Source organism: Cavia porcellus, unplaced genomic scaffold, assembly GCF_034190915.1.
Source record: "Cavia porcellus strain 051 isolate PalLab524CR breed Dunkin Hartley unplaced genomic scaffold, mCavPor4.1 scaffold_29, whole genome shotgun sequence".
NCBI lineage: Eukaryota > Metazoa > Chordata > Mammalia > Rodentia > Caviidae > Cavia > Cavia porcellus.
The window spans coordinates 23,639,238-23,658,304 of NW_026947512.1; the positions used below are offsets into that span (position 1 = coordinate 23,639,238).

At 48.2% G+C, this 19,067-nt stretch overlaps 1 protein-coding gene across 2 annotated transcripts; it reads right to left on the reverse strand.

Annotated features, from left to right (window-relative positions):
- Positions 1–1,369: 1,369 nt before the first annotated feature.
- Positions 1,370–12,708, reverse strand: LOC100729187 (tubulin alpha-8 chain-like). 2 transcript variants are annotated; one of them, XM_003474703.5, is made up of 5 exons: positions 12,594–12,708; positions 10,882–11,104; positions 9,966–10,114; positions 8,085–8,765; positions 1,370–6,634 (listed from the first exon to the last, which is right to left on the reverse strand). In XM_003474703.5, exons 1-5 carry the CDS (start codon positions 12,594–12,596, stop codon positions 6,341–6,343), a joined length of 1,350 nt encoding a protein of 449 aa, XP_003474751.2. In that variant the 5' UTR covers positions 12,597–12,708; the 3' UTR covers positions 1,370–6,340. The 2 variants fall into 2 exon arrangements, with proteins under 2 accessions (XP_003474751.2, XP_063095729.1); XM_063239659.1 differs by lacking the exons at positions 9,966–10,114; positions 10,882–11,104 and having other exon boundaries at positions 12,594–12,693.
- Between the last annotated feature and the right edge of the window lie 6,359 nt (positions 12,709–19,067).

Consider the following 19,067-nt stretch of genomic DNA (forward strand, 5'->3'; position numbering starts at 1 on the left):
TCGACGTAGCAGATGCCCAGAGCTCTTAGAAGATGAATTTCAGGAATAAATTACTGTTCTTGATACTTCTATGCCATTTTGTGATATGTCAGTGGCAGCACCAGATGATCAGCCTGAAAGGAAAGTTTTGCACATAAAGCAGAAGAAACTTGTTTTCCTGGCTGCCAGCTGAATAAATATGAGGGGAGCGTGGCCTCCTGAAGGCTCTGTTGCCATCTGTTTTAGTTGATTAGAGCTGCATTCTCAGGGTCTTGCTTTTGACCTAATGTTTATGTATTAAAGCAGAAGTTGCAATGTATAAATTATTGACAGTTTCTGAGAGACTTAAAGAGTGTAAGATAATGCCTGGGCAGAGAAGAAACAAGAGATACAGAAAGGTGCAGGGACCCGACCCCAGTTGGTCTTCAGGACTCAAATCAGCAGACACCTATTTTTGTTGCTTTGGAGAGAAGGGTATGTACTGCATTACAGGTATACCCAAAGCTTTGACTAGGCATGGAAAGAATTTTCTGGTGATTCTCAAGAGTTGTCCACAACTTCATTAATACAGTAACCGTCTTCTGCAGTTTGAGTTACCCACAGTCTGTCTGAAAATACTAAAATTTGTCTTGACTCTTTGAAGAAAAATCACATTCTCGTAACTACATTCCCATTTCTTTCTTTTTTTTTTTTTTTGAGACACAGTCTTGCTAAGTGGCTCCATTGCCCAGGCTAGGCTTGAACTTGAGATTCTGCCTCAGATTTCCAGACCACTGGTAATAAAGGTGTACGCCACAGGACCTATAACATTTATTACAATATATTGTTATCATTGTTCTATTATTAATTTCTTAATGTGCCAAATTCATAAATTGTAGTAGGCATATATGTATAGGAAAAAAGCATGGTATGTATTTTTTGGTACTATCCTTGGTTTTGGTCGTCTACTGGGGGGGGGGAGTCTTAAGATGTATTCCCCAGGGATAAGAGAATACTACTATATAAAAACAGTGATAACTATCACTTATGAAATAATTTCTTCACTTAATTCTCACAATAGTCTTATGAGTTAGGTGTTGTTATTGTTTGCCTTAATGTGGAGAAAAGTGAAGCACTGAAATGTTGAGCAACTTGCCCAATGTTACACAGCTAGTAAATGATTAAGAACCCAGTTTATCTGGATCTATAGATTCTGTTCTTCATGATTAAGAGCATAGTCTCAACTCTGGATGCCTGTCATTACTACCTGGATAATTTTTTTGTTTGTTTTAAATACCAATACCTAGTGGACGTCAAGCAAAAATAAACATTGAACTATAGTGGGGGACCTTGATATACCACATTCATGAATAGATCAACTAAACAAACAAAAAGGAATCAAATATCAGAGTTGAACCACATTTTTGCACAATTAGATTTAATCAGTATCTAGTGTTCCACTGAACAGAGTATACATTCTCCTCAGCAATATATGGAACTTTCTCCAAAATAGATTATATTAGTCCATAAATCACAAATACAAAAGAATCAAAATCATCCCATGCATATCATCAGTTCATAGTGCAGTAAAAACCAAAATCAATGGCAGAAGAAACCAGAGAAATTGTGAAAACACACAGAAATTAAACAAAACACTCTTATTCATAATCTGTCACAGAAGAAATTAAGGAAGAAATTAGGCAGTTCCTAGAATCAAATGATAGTGCCAGAACAGCATACAAGAACCTATGGGACAAAAATGAAAGCAGTCCTAAGAGGAAAGTTTATAGCCATGAATGCTCACATTCAAAAAACAAGAGTAAGCTTGAATAAATAACCTAACAATGTACCTAGAAAAACAAGGACAATCAAAATGCAAACCTCGTACGAGGCAGAAAATCATAAAGATCAGAGCGGGAATTAAAAATTGAGGCAGAACAATATAAAAAAAATCCATGAACTGAAGAGATTGGTTTTTTGAAAGATTAAGCAAAACAGACAAATCTTTGGCCAATCAAAAAAAGGGAGGACTGGGGCTGGGGATTTAGCTCAACGACATAAGCAGCTGCCTTGCAAGCAGGCGGTCGTGAGTTCGATCCCCGGTACCGATAAAAATGAAAAAAAAAAAAAAAAGGAAGGACTTAAATCAACAGAATTAGAAGTCAAAAGGGTGAAATCACAACTGATAGAGCTGAGTATCAGGTTATTAGCAGCCACTATGAAAATCTGTATTATAATAAATTAGAAAATCCAGAAGAAGGGGGTAGATTCCTGAATATACCTAAATGACCAAAACTGAACTAAAAAGATATAAAACCCAAAGTAGTCCAGTAACAGCCAATGAAAGTGAGGCAGAAATAAGATACCTCACAATAAGAAAGGTCCAAGACCAAATACATTCACCACCTCACCAGCATTTATTATTTGGTTTCTTGATGATAGCCAGTTTTTCTAGAGTAAAATGGAATTTCAGTGTTACTTCTCTAATGGCCAGTGATGTTGAACATTTTCTCATGTGTTTATTGGCCATTTATACTTCTATGAGATGTCTATTCATTTCATTTGCTTATTTTTTGATTGGGTCTTTTATTTTGGGGGATGTAATTCTTTTGCTTTATTTATATATTCTAGATATTAGTCCTATGTCTGAATTGCAGCTGGCAAATATTTTTTCCCATTCTGTAGGTTAAGATCTGATTTTAAGTTATACCCAATTCAAGTCATAACACGGGTGTTTTTCCCAGTGTGCTACTGAGGATTGAACCCATGGTGCTACATTTGCAGTCCTTTCCATTTTTATTTCATGACATGGTTTTAGGAAAGGAACTGAGGACAATTCTATGGAGAAGAGTGATGGAAAAGGAAGTGCTTAAACACACAAAGCCCCCTCATTTACAGTGGGGGTCATGATCACAACTGCGGTAATAATCACCAATAGTACTGAGGCCCTGTCATGTCCCAAGCATTGTATGGTTCCTCCTCACGACAACCCGAAGCAGGTCCTGTCCTGTCTTATTGTGTAGAGCAGGAGCTGAGGCCCAGGATGTGGCTGAGGCAACCCAGTGATTAAGGGGCAAAGCTGGCATGTGCACCCAGGGACCCTGGCTTCAGGATCTGTGCCATCACTCACAAGCCATGCCCCCTGTGTGGCTACACACCCGCGTGAAGTGGACATCCACACCGTCCTGCCTGCCACTGCAAAGCTTTAAACTTAGCAAGCAGGCGTGGTGTGTACTGGGGTAGAGTCCACCCCAGGGGCCCAGGCATGAGGTGGGCACTGTTCCCTGGAGGGACACATTCCGAGATGACTGAGTGGGCCAGCGTTGCTACCTGCTCCCCTTCAGTTGTTGCTGAATGAAGTCCTTTACCGGATTTGCCTGCTGCCTTTGTGACAGCCTGGGAGCAGCCCTTCCCAGAAGCCCAGCCACATCCCTCTAAGGAGCCACCCAGACGGGCAGGGAGCTGCTCAGACTTGATGGGGAAAATCAGATCGCAGGAGGTTAGCGAGAAGGGATGGGCTGGGGGAGCGGCCTGCAGCCCAGACAGCTGCGGGCTTCAGTTTCATCCTAGTTGCCTGAGTTCTGTATCCCACCGCGTAGGGCTGCTTTTCACCAGGTGTCTGGTCTGCATTCTGCAAGGCGAGGGCAGAGGGTTACCTGATGAGGTCTCCACACCTCCAGTGAGTGAGAGGCACGCATCTCTTTTCCTGCAGCTACCACACCGCACTGGACAGGACTGGGGGAGGAGGGAGATGATGGGAAACAGAACCCCTCCTAGTTCTCATATGCTCTTCTGTTGGACTGTACACCTGTCAGGGACTCCACAGAGCCAAGGTCCACGGGCTGCAGGGCACAAATGGAAGGCCATCTAGGGTTAGACCTGCTCCAGCCAGGGCTATAGCCCATCTGCCGCCAGCTCCAGGAATAACACCAGTCAGAAAAATCCCAGTTCCAGAAAGGCAACGCTTGCTTTGTGCTCAGGCTTCAAACAGAGCCCTCAGAATCCAAGGGATGACAGTTTGAGATCATAGCTCCTAAAGTAAGAATTTGTCTTCTCCAGTCTTATCCTGTTGATGCTTGAATCTGAAAAGAACCCAGGCAAAGCTCTCCCTGGGACTCGGGCCTATGCAGTGCCTTGAAGTGGGTGGGAAGGGTTAAGGCCAGGATTTGCCAAAGCTTGTTCCTGTTTCTCTCAAAAGTACTAAAAGGGAATGAAAGAGGAGAACGTGACCTATGTTCTGTTCCACGTGCAGGTCATGAGAGCAGATAGGGCAGCCACCAGCTGATCCACATCCTTGCTGCCCCTGCTTGCAACTGATGTCATCTGTATCTTATCTATCACAAGAGTGCAGGATCAGATTTCCAGCCCCCAGTGGACATCTTCCTGCTTCTTGGGCCACCTGGAGGCGGGGAGGGCTGGTCTCTCTCATGGTTTAGGGAACTGCTGAAGAACTTCTAGCAGGTATAAATTCATGTGCTCAGGGAGTGAAAGAGCAGGGAAAGGAAGGAAGGAAAGAAACACCAGCTACTCGGGTCCTGGGTGAAGATACTGGTTGAGCACTGGAACAGACCCGTCATTTAACAGGCACCCCCAGGGCCTCTGTCTAGGCTCCTTCCCTTCCTTCTATACCTCATTCCCCACCTAGTCCCAGCCCTTCAAGTACCAGGAGTGGACCCAGGAGTGGATGCACCAGGAGCGGTTTTTACAGAGAGAGATAGAGACTCAACAAGTACACCAGGAGAGCTGTGTTACTAAAAAGGGGGTGGGGTGGGGCACGAATCAGGAAAATGTCACATCACTGCCACAGTTGGGACTATTGGAGAAGCAACATAAAAGAAAAGAATCTTGTCTCTGGGGAACTACGAGGACTGAGGGAAAAGGGAGTAACAGCCAGGGAGGAGACTGTCAGGCTCTACTCAGAACTGCAGTCAGAGAGGAAGACAGGGAGAATGGAGAAGTCAGACACAGTGGGACATGTAATCCCAGCACTGTGAGGGCCTGGGGCAAGACAATTAAAATTTCAGTGCTAGCCCAGGCAACTTATCAAGACACAGTCTCAAAAATAGAAAAGTCTGGGGATGTTGCTCAGTGCAAAGATCCTGGATTTAATCCTCAGTATCACAAAAAAGAAAAAAGAAAATGGAGAGAGATGGACTGCTTGGCCAGGATAATCACATAGGACCATGAACCCAACCCAATCCATGCACTTCTATGCGAGGGGTGAAATCTGTGGGTCTGGGTTCTGGGTCTCCCTCCTATCAGACAGCCCCTTGGGGCATCAATCAGGCAAGGCTCACTCTTTTATTTTTAAATGATGCTAGCAACTAGTCTCTGGAACCCAAAGCAAGGCCACAGACAGAGGACATTTTGAGGGAGCCTCAAGACTGATTGGAGGGGAGGCACAAAACCAGTCCTGAGTCACATACTGAGTGTCCAAACCCCAGCAGGCCAGAATACAGAAGTGGGGACCCTTCTGGCTGGGTCACCCTCACAGGAGCAGCACTGGCCATTGGAGAGTCCCGACCTTTTCAGAGAGCACCACTCTACTTCTCTTCCAGGCTCAGGCCACTTGTCCAGTGCATTACTAAAGAGAAATTCCTTAAGGCTGGACTGTGCTGGAAGGGGCCTTCTGCTCAGCCTTCACCACTGCCAGAACCATTTATAGTACACTAAGGTCTGAAGACCACAGGTGAGGCATAGGGCTTGTCCTGAGAACGATCTCCCCACCTTCCTTAATTAAGACTGCTTGGAGAACAAAGCTACAGATTTCCTTCCCTGGAAGGCACACAGACACTTTGTTACTCACACAGTGGATAAGTGGGTGGACAGGGCTACCACACAGCCCCAGGCTAAGGACCCTGTTTTCAGGAATCCTGTTTCCTGGACCCTAAGTCATGGGGAGGGGCCCTAAATTCTAAGATGCCACCTACAAGTTGTCTGCGGCGTCGACCTCTACTGCCCTCTGATGGTGAGACCAGGTTAATGAGGCTTGGCCCCTTGCAGGCATTGGAATGGAGCAGTTTCTACCCCCTGAACGCTAGGGGCAGAGGGCCTTCGCGGCCTCTCTAGGTTTACGCTTCCGTGGGGTGGGCTGGGTACCGGGGCTCCATGGGGTCGCACAGGAAGGCACAGCAGCACAGCCCAGGGTTGAAGTAGCACCCACCTCTCAGGTGGACTCAGCACCACTCCTCAGAGGCTACCAGGGGGGTCCCTGGAGGCAGAGTTCAGTCCACCCCTGCTCAGCAAAGGGTGCTGGGAAGGCCTGGTGCCTGGACAGAACGGCACAGTATTTGTGACACACATGTATTTGCTGGGAGTAGTGGACACAAGGAAGCAGAGGTACAACTGGGGAGAGGTCAGGCGCTGCAGAGGACGAGACCACCTAGTATTCCTCGTTCTCGTCCTCCTCTTCCACAAAGTCCATGGCCACATCTTCATAATCTCTTTCCAGAGCAGCCATGTCTTCTCGGGCCTCGGAGAATTCTCCTTCCTCCATGCCCTCGCCCACGTACCAGTGCACAAACGCCCGCTTGGCAAACATCAGGTCAAACTTGTGGTTGAGGCGGGACCAGGCCTCAACAATGGCGGTGGTGTTGCTTAGCATGCAGACTGCCCGCTGCACCCGGGCTAGGTCGCCCCCAGGCACCACGGTGGGGGGCTGGTAATTGATGCCAACCTAAGAAGAAACAGAGAGTGGTCTAAGCTGCTGGCTCAGTGAGTCCTGGGAGAGGTCTGCCCCAACAATGTGGCTGGGGAAGGGGTGGTTCCCAGCATTTGGCATTTGCCCACCTGTAAGACACAGGTAGAGAGAAGAGACCGCTACTTCCAGGAATAGACAAATCCAGAACGTGGGCCATTCTATGAGAGGACGCTGGTGCCTCCAGGTCACTGCCCAGAAACAGGGTGGAAGCTGGGCAGAATCAGGCCCCCACAATCCCAACCCCCGAAGAGGATGTAGCCAGAGGGTGGGAAGTCCGAGCCCAGCCTGGGCAACACAGCAAGACTCTGTCTCAAAGGAAAAAAGGGCTCAAAATAAAAAATAAAATTGGAAAAGGGAATAAACTTAGATGTGAAATCTGGGGAGTGGGTAATGGCTGTTAGCTGTACTAGCCTCTTTCCTGTAGGTTAGGAAATGAAGTTGAACATAAAACTCTGAAAATCTCCAGCTGAATCTAAAGTTAACCTTCTTAAACACTGGTCTATCCTGAACACAGAATATTGAAAACATTTCCTATTCAGGACTCTCCCACCCCCTCATGTAATCATGGTCACCTCGCCATGAATGCCTCTGGGGACAGCAAGCCTACCGCTTCCTACCAGAGCAGCCTGTTCTTCCTTTGAGCAGCTCGAGCTCTTCCTAAAGGGAAGCAGGGTGATCTCCCCTCCAGTATCCCACTCCATGCTGCACTGCAAACAGCTTTTCCACACTAGCAAGGGGCCAGCATCTTTATAAGCCGGGTCCCTGCCTCCTGCTCACTGTGGTCATGCCCGCAGCAGTGTCACAGGGCTGGAAAGCTGCACCTGTCTTCTAAGGCCCTGGCAGCCACATCGATTCTTCCCAGTCCTAACCCCCAGAGCAAAGCACCGATGGCTGAAACGGGGCCTCATTCCCAGCATCCTGGGAGCGGGAACTGATAGCAGTGCAGACATAAACAAGTTCTGCATGACTGCAAAACCAACTGCCTTCACAGGTGCAGACACAGAAGTCTCCTGAGCTGTCTCCCAGTCTGACAGAAGGTCTCTCTGGGCTTTCACAAGTGTTCCCGTCAGAGCGGGAGCCAGACCACATGGCCGTGTCACTGGCACTTGCGGGTGAGACCATTCCCCGCTACTTGACGGGCGCACCCAGGGAAAGCGTACCCGCCAGGCTAAGTGGCAGGAAACTGGATCCTTGTCCTTTTACAAAGGTGATCTTTTAGGGAGAACCCAATTGTGACCTCTGGTCCAAAGGCCTGGCTTCAAGGCCACATGGGATGGACCAAGTTAAAGGCAGCTTCTGAACCTGCACTTCGCCCTGTTCATGCCTTCCCAGCATATCTGTCCTTCATGCCTGCAGCTCTGGGGGAATCTCCCTCCTGAAGGCTGCACAGGTCACAGGCTAAGCCCGCCCTTCATCCCCAACTTACCTTGAAACCTGTGGGACACCAGTCCACAAATTGGATGGTACGCTTGATCTTGATGGTGGCAATGGCAGCAGTCACATCCTTGGCAACCACGTCTCCACGATAGAGCATGCAGCAGGCCATGTACTTGCCATGGCGAGGGTCACACTTGACCATCTGATTGCAGGGTTCAAAGCAGGCATTGGTGATGTCTGATACCGAGAACTGCTCGTGGTAGGCCTTCTCAGCCGAGATAATGGGTGAGTAGGTCACCAGGGGAAAGTGGATGCGGGGATAGGGCACCAGGTTGGTCTGGAAGTCTGCGAGGTCCACGTTGAGGGCGCCATTAAAACGCAGGGAGGCGGTGATGGAGGACACCACTTGGCTGACAAGCCGGTTGAGGTTGCTGTAGGTAGGGTGCTCGATGTCCAGGTGGCGATTGCAGATATCAAAGGTGGCCTCATTGTCCATCATGAAGACACAGTCGGAGTGTTCCAGACTGGAGTGAGTAGTCAGGATGGAGTTATAGGGTTCTACGACCGCTGTGGACACTCGGGGCGATGGGTAGATGACAAACTCCAACTTGGACTTCTTGCCATAGTCTACAGAAAGCTGCTCCATCAGCAGGGAGGTAAAGCCTGAGCCAGTGCCACCTCCAAAGCTATGGAAGATCAGGAAGCCCTGAAGACCACTGCACTGGTCTGTCTAGAGGAGGAAATAACACTGTTAAGGATGCAGAGGACATGTACTGTTCCCAATCCTCTGTGTAAGGAACTCTTTCCTGTCCTGCAAGGAGGGTCTGATACTCAATGACAACTGCATGCACTTCTGTATATCGATGACTGAAGTTTGCACCTAAGTATGTGTGTTTTATACATACAAATGCATGCTTTGACAAGCACTGTGTCTACATACTCAGTCAACTTAGACAAATTTCCATCAACCACAGAAGTACCCTCCTGTTCTCTGCTTCTCCTCTATAGACCTAAGAGCAGAGCACCTAGAGGGGGATCAGCGCTCCTGGGAGACAGCTGACCTAGGAAGACAGTGCTGCGTACAGCGGCAGGAGTGAGGTTGGGAGAGAGGAGGTTGAGGAAGGCACAGAACTTGTAGTCAGAGAGCTGGGCTTGCTCAGTTACACTGCTTGGCACCCACCTGAATCCAGGAACCTGCAGGTTTGCCAGCTGCCCTAGATCATCCTGATGTAAGTGTTCCTTGCACTAGAAAAGCACCACTCTATACCAAACACACAGGAAATGACTGTCTACGAAACGGCTAACGCTAGGAGATGCTTTGTTTTGTTTGCATTCTTGAGGAGGAGAACATGGAATCCCGTGCCTTGGGTTCTTCCTGGAATGTACACAGGCCTCAGTCTCTACTGAGTGGCAGAGAGAACGTCCAGAGCAGTTGTAAGGAACCTTTTAGAGCTTTCAGTGGTACAAAGACGTCACTGGAGTACACACACCCAACACTCATGCAGAGGATCCCTGTAGAGCAACAGAGCCCAAGTACTGGCTCCCCGCTGGCCGGACTCTCAGTGCTTTGGGCAGGGGATGGGTACAGTGGACAGTGGTTAGGAGCTGCGCAGAGCCTCTCCCAGCAGGAAAGACTACACAGGACCCTAAGAACAACAAACTGAGCAGCTGTAAGGGACAGATCAAAACCCAAAGGAGTCTTGGATCAAGCAGACAGGTCACATCTCCAACTCTAGGTCCCTCCCACATATGAGACAGAGCTCCCCCTAGGGGAAGCTGAGTAGACAGACAGGACAGAGGAGTGGGGTCAGGTTCCAGCCACCGGCTGGGTTTCCCAGTCTTCCTGCACAAGTCAGCCTGCCAGGCCAGGGAGGGAGGCTAAGGCTGCAGTGCCCTCCTGTAGGTGTCAGCGGCACCTGGACCCACTCACCACTTTTCGGATTTGGTCCATCACCACATCGATGATCTCCTTCCCCACGGTGTAGTGGCCACGGGCATAGTTGTTGGCAGCATCTTCTGTGCCTGATATCAGCTGGTCAGGGTGGAAGAGCTTCCTATAAGCACCAGTTCTTACCCCATCTTGAAGGGAAGAGATGGGGGGCAGAGGTAAGCAAGGCTGGTCTCATCCCCTAAAGAACACAAGGCCCTAGAACCTAAGCTCTCCTGAGTGTGACTGCATGACAGTGATAGACACCGGGAGCTTCAGAAGCCACTTCTAAAGCCTAGAGTTACCTGGGCCTGAGGGGGATGTCAGGTGCACCTTTAACAGGCTTTCTACTGATTGTGGCCACTCCTTTTTGCTAGGGAGGAGTTAGAGGATTCTCACTTCTGTTTAGGGTAAGAACACAGAGTAAAGGAAAAAGCCCCATCCAGTTTAACTTCCTCAGCTGTCTCTTTGCAAAGGTGGGGAGGTTTTCACAGTGGGCTCTGAGGAGCTCCAGACACAGAAGGAACAAGCAGCAATGCCCCTGGGAGCCACAGGTTCGCACAGGCCCAATCCTCTGTTGCAGGGACCTACTAGGAATGTTCCCAGCTCCCAGTGCCTGAGGCAAAGCTAACCTCAAGAGCCCGAGGGGTGGGAAAAGGAAGTCTCCTCTCCATTCCACTCCAGTCTGGCCTTGACTCAAACATTTGCTATTTTCCTGGCAGAATTGTGTCACCAATTGTCCTCCCAGCATAGGAAGTCCCCAGGAACCCTCCTGAAGGCAGCATCTAGACAAAAGCAGCACACCTCAGATTCTGGCACTGTGCCTGGCAAGGGACTGCCTACATCCCAAGTGCTCTCCCCCTAAGCAGAGCTTCCTGTCGACATTGGGGTTGGCGAGAAGTATGGGCTGATCACTCACCTACGACCACAGGCTCCAGGTCCACAAAGACAACCCGGGGCACGTGCTTGCCAGAATCTGTCTCCGTGAAAAAAGTGTCAAAGGAGTCATTTCTGCTCTGCTGGGTCTTGTTTCTCGGTATGGTGCCATCAGGCTGGATGTGGTGCTCCAGGCAGTAGAGCTCCCAGCAAGCGTTGCCCATCTGCACCCCAGCCTGGCCCACGTGAATGGAGACGCACTCATGCTGGTGGGAGCAGAGGGAGATGCTGTGAGCTGGCTTGGGGCTTGAAAAGGTGTTCCTGGGAGCAGTCCTTATCCTTCTTCCCCAAAGCCTGAAGCTGAGAGGTACCTCACTGAAACCCAGAAGACTGGCTCCTCTGTCCAAGCCTCCCTCCACCTGCAGCCAAACCACCTCCAGGGTCTCATTCCCTTTAGTTACTCAGGACTTAAGTGGTGGCTGTGCCCATGTCTTACAGGGCAGGGACTAGAGGAAGTCAAAGCCAAACAGCCAAATCCCAATGTGCGGTGGCCTTTCTGCTGGCTGTGGAGGCTCTGGGTCCTGTACTGCAAGACAGGGTCCCCTGGAGGTTCTAAGATCAGACTCTGGGACCGAGATCCAGAGCTACTGTGACAAAGATCTTTGTTGAGGCCTGCACATTACCTGAGGAAATTATGGTCAGCCATATGTTCTCCTTATTAAAGAGACTTTTGCCCAATCTGGACACCTGACACTGTCCACTGCAATCAATTGCCTAATCCAAGCAAGTAAGTACACTCAGGGTTTCAACTGAGGGCAGAAGACCCATTCCCTCGGTTCTCCTCCCTCAGGTCCGTCCCATGCTGGACTGACTTTCCCATCTCCTCGTTCTGTAGTCCAGAGGACGTCTCAAAGGACCGAGCACTTCTCGGTTGCAGGAAGAGCTGTGTACCAGGCAGCAGCCACCCTCTGGCATCTTAGGAACTGTCCTCCAAGACCACCTCAGAGCCACCCAGAGGGTTCTGCGCATACGTGGGGCTCAAGAGATTTCCATGAGGATGGGGACCTGTGTGCACCGCAAGCCCTCCGTTTTCACTGAGGACCCAAAACAACAGGCAGGTAGAGCAAAGAACAGCATTTATTCCCCAGACATGGAGAGTTTAGTTTAGAGAAAGTCCTGGTCAGGTATGGAGTCAAAGGGGCTGACCTCTGGTCTGGGCGCGCTGACCAAGCTAGGGCACTGCCGGGAACTCCTGCCCTGGAGAAACCCGTGCAGGTCCTTGGCCATCCCAGGTCCATTGGCTATCTTGACGAGGCGGGGACTGTAGTTGCCCGTGGGCACCTCTGCGGGGTGGGGGCCCCTCGGTCCTCTCCAGACTCCAGGGCGCGCCCCGCCGCAGACAGCAGACCCTGCATCCTGGGCTGGAGCGAAGCGCACCGAGCCGCGCACCACTTTTTGCCCCGCACCTCCTCTCGCCGCTCGGCCCAGACCACAGCTCTGTCCCGCGCTCAGGACTCCGTTAGCTCACATCCGCCTCGCTTAGGTAAGGAGGCAGGGAAGCAGCCCCGGCCGGCCCGCACGGCCCACCCTCGCCATGAACCCCAAACACTCCCGGGTCCCCTGCGCAGCCAGCCACACCCTGGCCTGCCCCGGCGACCCTCCTACCCGCGCAGCCCGCCCTCTCACAGAGCCAGGCTTCCTCCTCCAAGCGGCATCCTCCCCCCGGGCCCCTCGAGTGCCGCAGCCCCCGCTCACCATGGCTGCGCGCTCAGGCGAGGCTCCTTGGGAGCGGCCCAAAGCAGCAGCGCCAGGAGTCCCCGGCCACAGCGCGACTCCGGGATCGGCGGGCTCGCCGGGGCTAGTTCATCCCGGCCCGCCCTGGCCCCGCCCCCAGCGGGGCTCACGCTGATTGGTCCGCAGCCGCCACGCGTCAGCCCGGTCCCTCCCCACCCCGCCCACCCGGGCCCGGGGCCGGCCCCCTGCACCCGGGCGAGCTGCCCGGGCTCGGTCCTTGCGGAGCCGGCGGGCGGGCGGGGAATTCAGCCCAGGGGAGGCCGAGGCTGGAGCATGCCGGCTCCCGGTCAGCTCGAGTCTCTCCTCTGCTGGAGTGGGTACCCGCTCCGCGAGGGACAAAGCTCATCCTGTTTTTGCATTGGGGCTTCGCACCGTGCCTGGTTGGAAACGCGCGTGACCCTTGCAGGGAGGCGCGGACTTGAGCTCAGCGAGCAGGAGCGGAGGAAAGACGCGGTGGGAAACCAGGCGCTGCGCTTCCCGAGGGGAGGAAACGCAGCTGGTGAGCCGAGGGGTGAGCGGCGGGGCCAAGGGCGCGGCCTGGTGGAGACGAGCTTCCCTCCTCTCACTGGGCGGCAGCTCGCTTCAGGGCACTCGATTTTTTTAAAATGCTGCATTTATCAGAATCAACAGTAAACACTGAAGGATGTGCTAACTTTTTTGTTGTTAACTCTAGACATTCAGTAAGCAGTTTGGGCTAGAACTGTATTATTACTTTCACACTAGAGAGGTGACACCTGACCTCTGACTCCCAGGAGCTGGTAGATTAAGGAATCCCGCAGTAGTAATATTCACCATCATGTAAGACACTTTTCTTCAGGGTTTCCGTGGGACAAGAAAGCACCCAATATTGGGCTGAAAACATATGAAGACAGAAGAGCCTAAAATAATCAGCAACTCAAAAGTCTTACAGACATCAGAGTGCCAGCCTACGCTGACTTTGGGGGCCATCAAGTTAACCCTAAGAATTGTCTCTGTCACAGCCTGGAGAGCCCGCCGCTGCGGGGGTGCCTGGAGAGCGCTGGGTTACTCAGACGAACACCTGTAGCGTCAGAAGTCTCAGTACTTCAAAGCTCCATAAACACGACGTGTTCTTTTCCTGCTTAGGTTCTCTTCTCTTCCTTTTCTTTTTGTTTTATTCTTCCTTTTCGTTTTCCAGTTTCCACTGGACCTTGCCCTTCTCCACTCCTCTACTCATCGGTATCTCAAAGCTTACTTCTTTCTCATCTTTCTGCTTCTTTCCGCAGTGGGTAACAGGACATGCCATAACACAGCCACACAGCCAGATGCTCTTCTAGCACAATTCTGAGCCTGTGAACCGGTGGTTTGGTGAATTGGGTCAGTCTATTTTATTTATTGATTTATTTGTTGGTACTGGGGATGGAACTGACAAACTCTTGCTTACCAGGCAGGTGCCTGAGCCGCTGAGCTAAATCCTTGATCTGGTTGAATTCATTTTTAAAAATGTAAGCAAGCAATAAAAAGGTAGAAGACTTGAATCCAGGAGCTGTGAACTTTAAATCCATCATCTGTTCCTAACAGACTGACTGGACCCTGGACATAGGTAAGTCTGTGTAACTCTACCTAGTTCCCCATCTTCTGGCAGGGCTTGCTGACACCGTTACAATATATGATGAAGAATTTTAATTCCAGCCACCAGGTATTCAGAAAACAAGTGTAAAGCATGGCATTGAATGTAGAGGTGGATTACACATTGTGCTTTGTATTCAAAGTGTTTCTAGCACCTGGTAGTGCTGCTGAAGCTCATAAGTCCCAGTTTCTCTCAATATTTAGAAGTCCATAACTACTGAAGCATGCTTTAGAAAGCAGATTGTGTGCAAATACTTGTTTTAACAAATATCTTACCAAACCTCCCTTACTTGAATTGTTTTTTTCCTGAGTGGAATCTGCATCAGTGTTAGAGCTGACAGACTGACTGAAGTTTTGCTGCTGTCACCGATTCTTACAAGAGCAATACGTCCAGGCTGCCAGAGCAGATTGAAGGGGGCTTGGAGGAGGAAGCTGGAAAAGCGGGGTGGGGCCTGGAATGTTAGGCTAAGGAGCTCCACAGAAGCCGCATGGCCAAGGACTCCACTGAGGCTGTCTCTGCAGAGGAGCGACCTGATTAGAACAGCCTTTGAAGCAGTAATTGGTGTCATGCATGTGTTTTTCCAGTGGCTGCGTCACACTGTTTCATGGTAAAGGGCAGGCACTCCTGTTTCCCCCACCTAGCTGTCCCTTGTAGTTTTTCTTTTAAATACCTCAGCATAAGGAGTTAGCCCCTTGCTTAGTCTGGGAGGGTCAATTGATGTTGGTCTTATCAAATGATTGGCCCCTCACCCCACAATGATGGCCTATGATATTTCTGTAGCCCATTCCAGAGGAACTCAACTGTCATTGCATTGTAACATTGTACTACTCTGGCACAAAGAAGGATACATTTGAGGCATTTGAGGCCATAATGCTAAGAGAAATACAATGGACACAAGAATTTAAATATTTCATGGTTTCTCTTATATGAAAAACCAGAAGTATAGATAACAGAGTTAAATAAAAGATAAGAAGAAACAGGGAGATAGATCTTTTGAACTTGGATGAGGACAAAGATATGGAGGGAAGGGAGAAGAAGAGAACATAAAGAGAAGGCAGATATGTTATATATATTTATCCCCACGATGACTGTAACCATGAACATGTACTAATAAAAATAAAAATTAAGATCAACAACTGAATCTTGACCTCCAGAGGTTTTAATTTGATTAGTATAGTGAAAAGTTCCATAAATGCATTTTTAAAAACTTTCTATTTTATATTTGCAGTCAAAGATGAGACTTATCTCAGTGTCTGTCAATAAGGGTCACTTACTTTTAAAATGTTTTATACAACTGGACCATAAAAGGGTCGGGGATTTAGCACAGAGGTATAAGCACCTAGCTGGCAAGCACAAGGTCATGAGTGCAACCCCTGGTGGGGAAAAGAGAGGGGGTCAAAATTATTTGTAAATTAGAACCCAGCAATGAATTCTAGAGCCCTGAGTAGTGGGGACTCCCCTCCCCCCCGCATCACTGAGTTGCTCATTGGCTGGATGGCGATGCCTGCAGGCCAGGAAAGCTGCAGGCACCCTCGTGGAAGCTCCTAGCATCCCTCCCTCCTGTCCTTGGTAAGTCCTCAGCCTGTGGCTACCTAACATAACTCAGGAGCCTTTTCAGATGTTGAAAATGTTTGCTTTTAAACTTACACAAACTTGTAGAAAGACTAAAACAATTTTACCCCTTATCTCAAGTGGAATGAGTATTTTGTTCCAACTGAGATGCCTGTCATAGTCCCAACCAGTCATGACAAGCAGCGCTTGTGTGTTGTCCCTTAAGGCAGCTGTGACAGGACCATGTGTGGTTGTGTTTGGACTTCCTTCCCTCTGATGTCCCCACCCAACCCGGAGCAGGGTCTCCCTTTGTTCTATTTCTTGCTGGCTGAAAGTGTAAATCAGTGTTACAGGCCAATGGAACATGGCACAAACCACATCATCTGCACATACATTGTCATTTTTAACAAAACAAAACCAAACCACAGTTATTCTAGAGTTGTCTATTTAATATGTGGCAGAATGCAGGTAAAACTAACATCCTAATGTTGCCATTTCTTTTGAGAAATACACAATGTTAATATTTTTAATAAAGCATGCGAAATAACCTGAAAACGACAAACTTTTCAATGCTAATACAGAGTATAAGTCTTTCTAAGAAACTCTTGATTTTAAGTCAAAGCTTGTGACTCTATTAATATGTAACTGCTGAGCAGGACTATAAAATGTAAATAATTTTGGAAATTGATAGTCTTTTAAAATATAATTGAATGAATTTAAAATGTCTGTGAAATCTTAGTTTCATAATAGTTTGTAGGTTTCATAGTAAGTATTTTTATAACTTTAAGTAGGTGTCTCTTATATCAGAAAAGGATAATTACTATGGAGAAAATCAAATAGATCAAAGAGGACAGAAAGTGAGAAGGTAGTAATTGAGAGTATTTTATGTAGGGTAGGTCCTTAGTTTAGGCTGCTATAACAAAATACCACAAAATAGGTCACTTACATGACACATTTTTATCACAGTTCTGGAGGCTAGGAAGTCTAAGTTCAAGATTTGGTATCTGGGGAGGGCCAGCTGTGATTCACAGATGGCAGTTTTTGCTGTAAGTTCATGTGGCAGGGGAAGCAAGCTCTCCAGGATTCATATGGTCACTAATACTATTTATGTGGGCTCCACTCTCATGACCTTGTAATCCTAATTATTTCCAAAGACCCCACCTCCTGTCACTATCACATTAAGGCTAGGGCTTCCACTAATATACTTGAGGTAAGCACTAACACTCATAACAGGGAAGATGGGAGACCTCGATGCAATGACATATGAGCAGAGATCTGTAAGAAATAAACCAACCACACAGATGGCTGGGGGAGGATATTTGAAACAGAGGAGACAAAAAGAACCTACATCAGCAGAGAAGAGTCTGACTAGTAAGGGGAAACGGTTAGAGCATGTTAGGGGCTTATACTCATAAAGACTTTGAGTTTAATTCTAAGTAGAAAACTACTGGCGTATTTTACATAGAGGAATTATATGGTTTATTTAAGTGTTGAAAAGTGTACTCTTTCTGCTTTAGGGAGCAGAACTGGGATAGATAAGGCTCAAGGCCCAGCAACCCCACTACTGGGTATGTATCCAAAGGAAATAAAATCATTATTTCCAAGACTCCCAGCTCCCATGTTCATTGCTGTATTATTCACTAGTCACAACTGCCAAGATATGGAACCAACCGAACTGTACATTATGAATGGATACAGAAAATTGGTACAAATCCACAGTAGAAATGGTTCAGCTTTATGGAAGTGTCATTTGTGGATAGATAAAACTAGAGTACATCATGTTAACTGATATAAGTCAGGCACAGCCGTTGCTGAGACAAAGTAACATCCAAAGTTAAAGGAAAATAAGTTTATTCCAACTCAGTTTGTAGAGGTTTCAGTCCTTAGTTGGCTGACTCCATAGCAATGGGGGATTGAAGAGATTAAACAGTTCATGTTGCAGCAGGCAGCAGGCAGCAAACCTGCTTTTGTCTTTCATCCCAGTCAGGCTGAAGCATTTTAGATGGTGTCTCCCACTCCAAGAGTGAGACTTCTGTCTTCAGTAAATCCATTCAACACACCAAGAACTATGCTAAATCAATCAGTGGACTAATTTAGCACCACACACCCTTAATCCCAGCATCACACTCTAAATGTAGCCACCTCTGCGAAGCTCCACCTATAACTGCATTAGGCTTGTGGAGGGACATCTAGACACAGTCATAACATTCTGCCCCTGGCTTCCAAAAGACTCATGCACATCCCTTTTTGAAAAAGGCATTTAGTGCATCTCTAAGAGATGCCAAAGTCCTAATAGTTCCAGCATTGCTGAAAAGCTGAAGTCCAAAGTCTCCTCCAAGATTTAAGGCAAACTCTTAGCTGCAAGGCTCCGTAAAAATGAAAATAAAGTTAAACACTTCCAAATATAATGGCATAAGATGAGTCTTCCCCTTCCAAAAGGTAGAAATGGGACACAAAGGAATGGGATCAAATCAAGACCTACATCTAGTAAAGCATACATTAAGTCCCATAGTTCCATGTCCAGCATCCTGTGAAATCTGTGGCAAGGGGTGAACTCCAAAGGGTTTAGGTGGCTCAGCCTGTACAGCATCGTGGATGGTTGTGGCTCTCATAGCTTCTCTCTTGGGCTGGTTTTGCTCACTCCTTGCAGCTTTCTCCAGATGGCCCACATCCCTGACATCTCTACTGCACCTTTGGCATCACATCACAGCTTCACACACTGCCCTCTCAAGCTTATATTGCCTGGCTTTCCAGGTCTTCTGAAATCTGAGTAGAAGACTTTCCTGATCTCACAACTCTTGCATCCAGTGTGCTCCAAAAGCCGGCACTATGTGAATGATGTCAAAGTCTGTCACCAGCTGGAGCCGTAGTCAGACGTTCTCTCTTGGCTGTAGGAGTCAAATACCTGGATTGCTTAGTGCTATGAGGAACATCACTCCCTTCTCAAAGCAGTCTTTCACCTTTGCAATTTTGAGGCTGCAATTTCTGCTGGTTCTTGTGTTGCTTTCAGAGCATCTTTTCTGGTGTTTTGTTTCTTTCTAGCAACCAAGTTTTCCTCTAGTCCTTTTCAGTCTGTAACTTTATTAGAGCATCCTTTCTTGCCAAACTCAAAATGTTTTAAATTCTTCTGTTGGACTCTTTGCTCTTGAATCCCAACATATCTAGCTAAAAAGCCCCCAACAGTAGCTTGGTCACTGCCTCAACAGTAGACTGCCTTGAAACTTTTTCTGCCAGATTAATCTGCCCATTTAATCTCAGTCTCCTGAAAAGTCTCTGGAAATGAGCAAAATGCAGAT

Bases quoted from the DNA above. Each gene is read 5' to 3' on its own strand.
- LOC100729187 (XM_003474703.5), bottom strand. The intron at 8,766-9,965 runs GTGAGTGGGTCC...TTCCTCCTCTAG, and splicing joins TGGACCAAATCCGAAAAGTG to ACAGACCAGTGCAGTGGTCT. The intron at 6,635-8,084 runs GTAAGTTGGGGA...GTTTCTTCTTAG, and splicing joins GGTGTCCCACAGGTTTCAAG to GTTGGCATCAATTACCAGCC.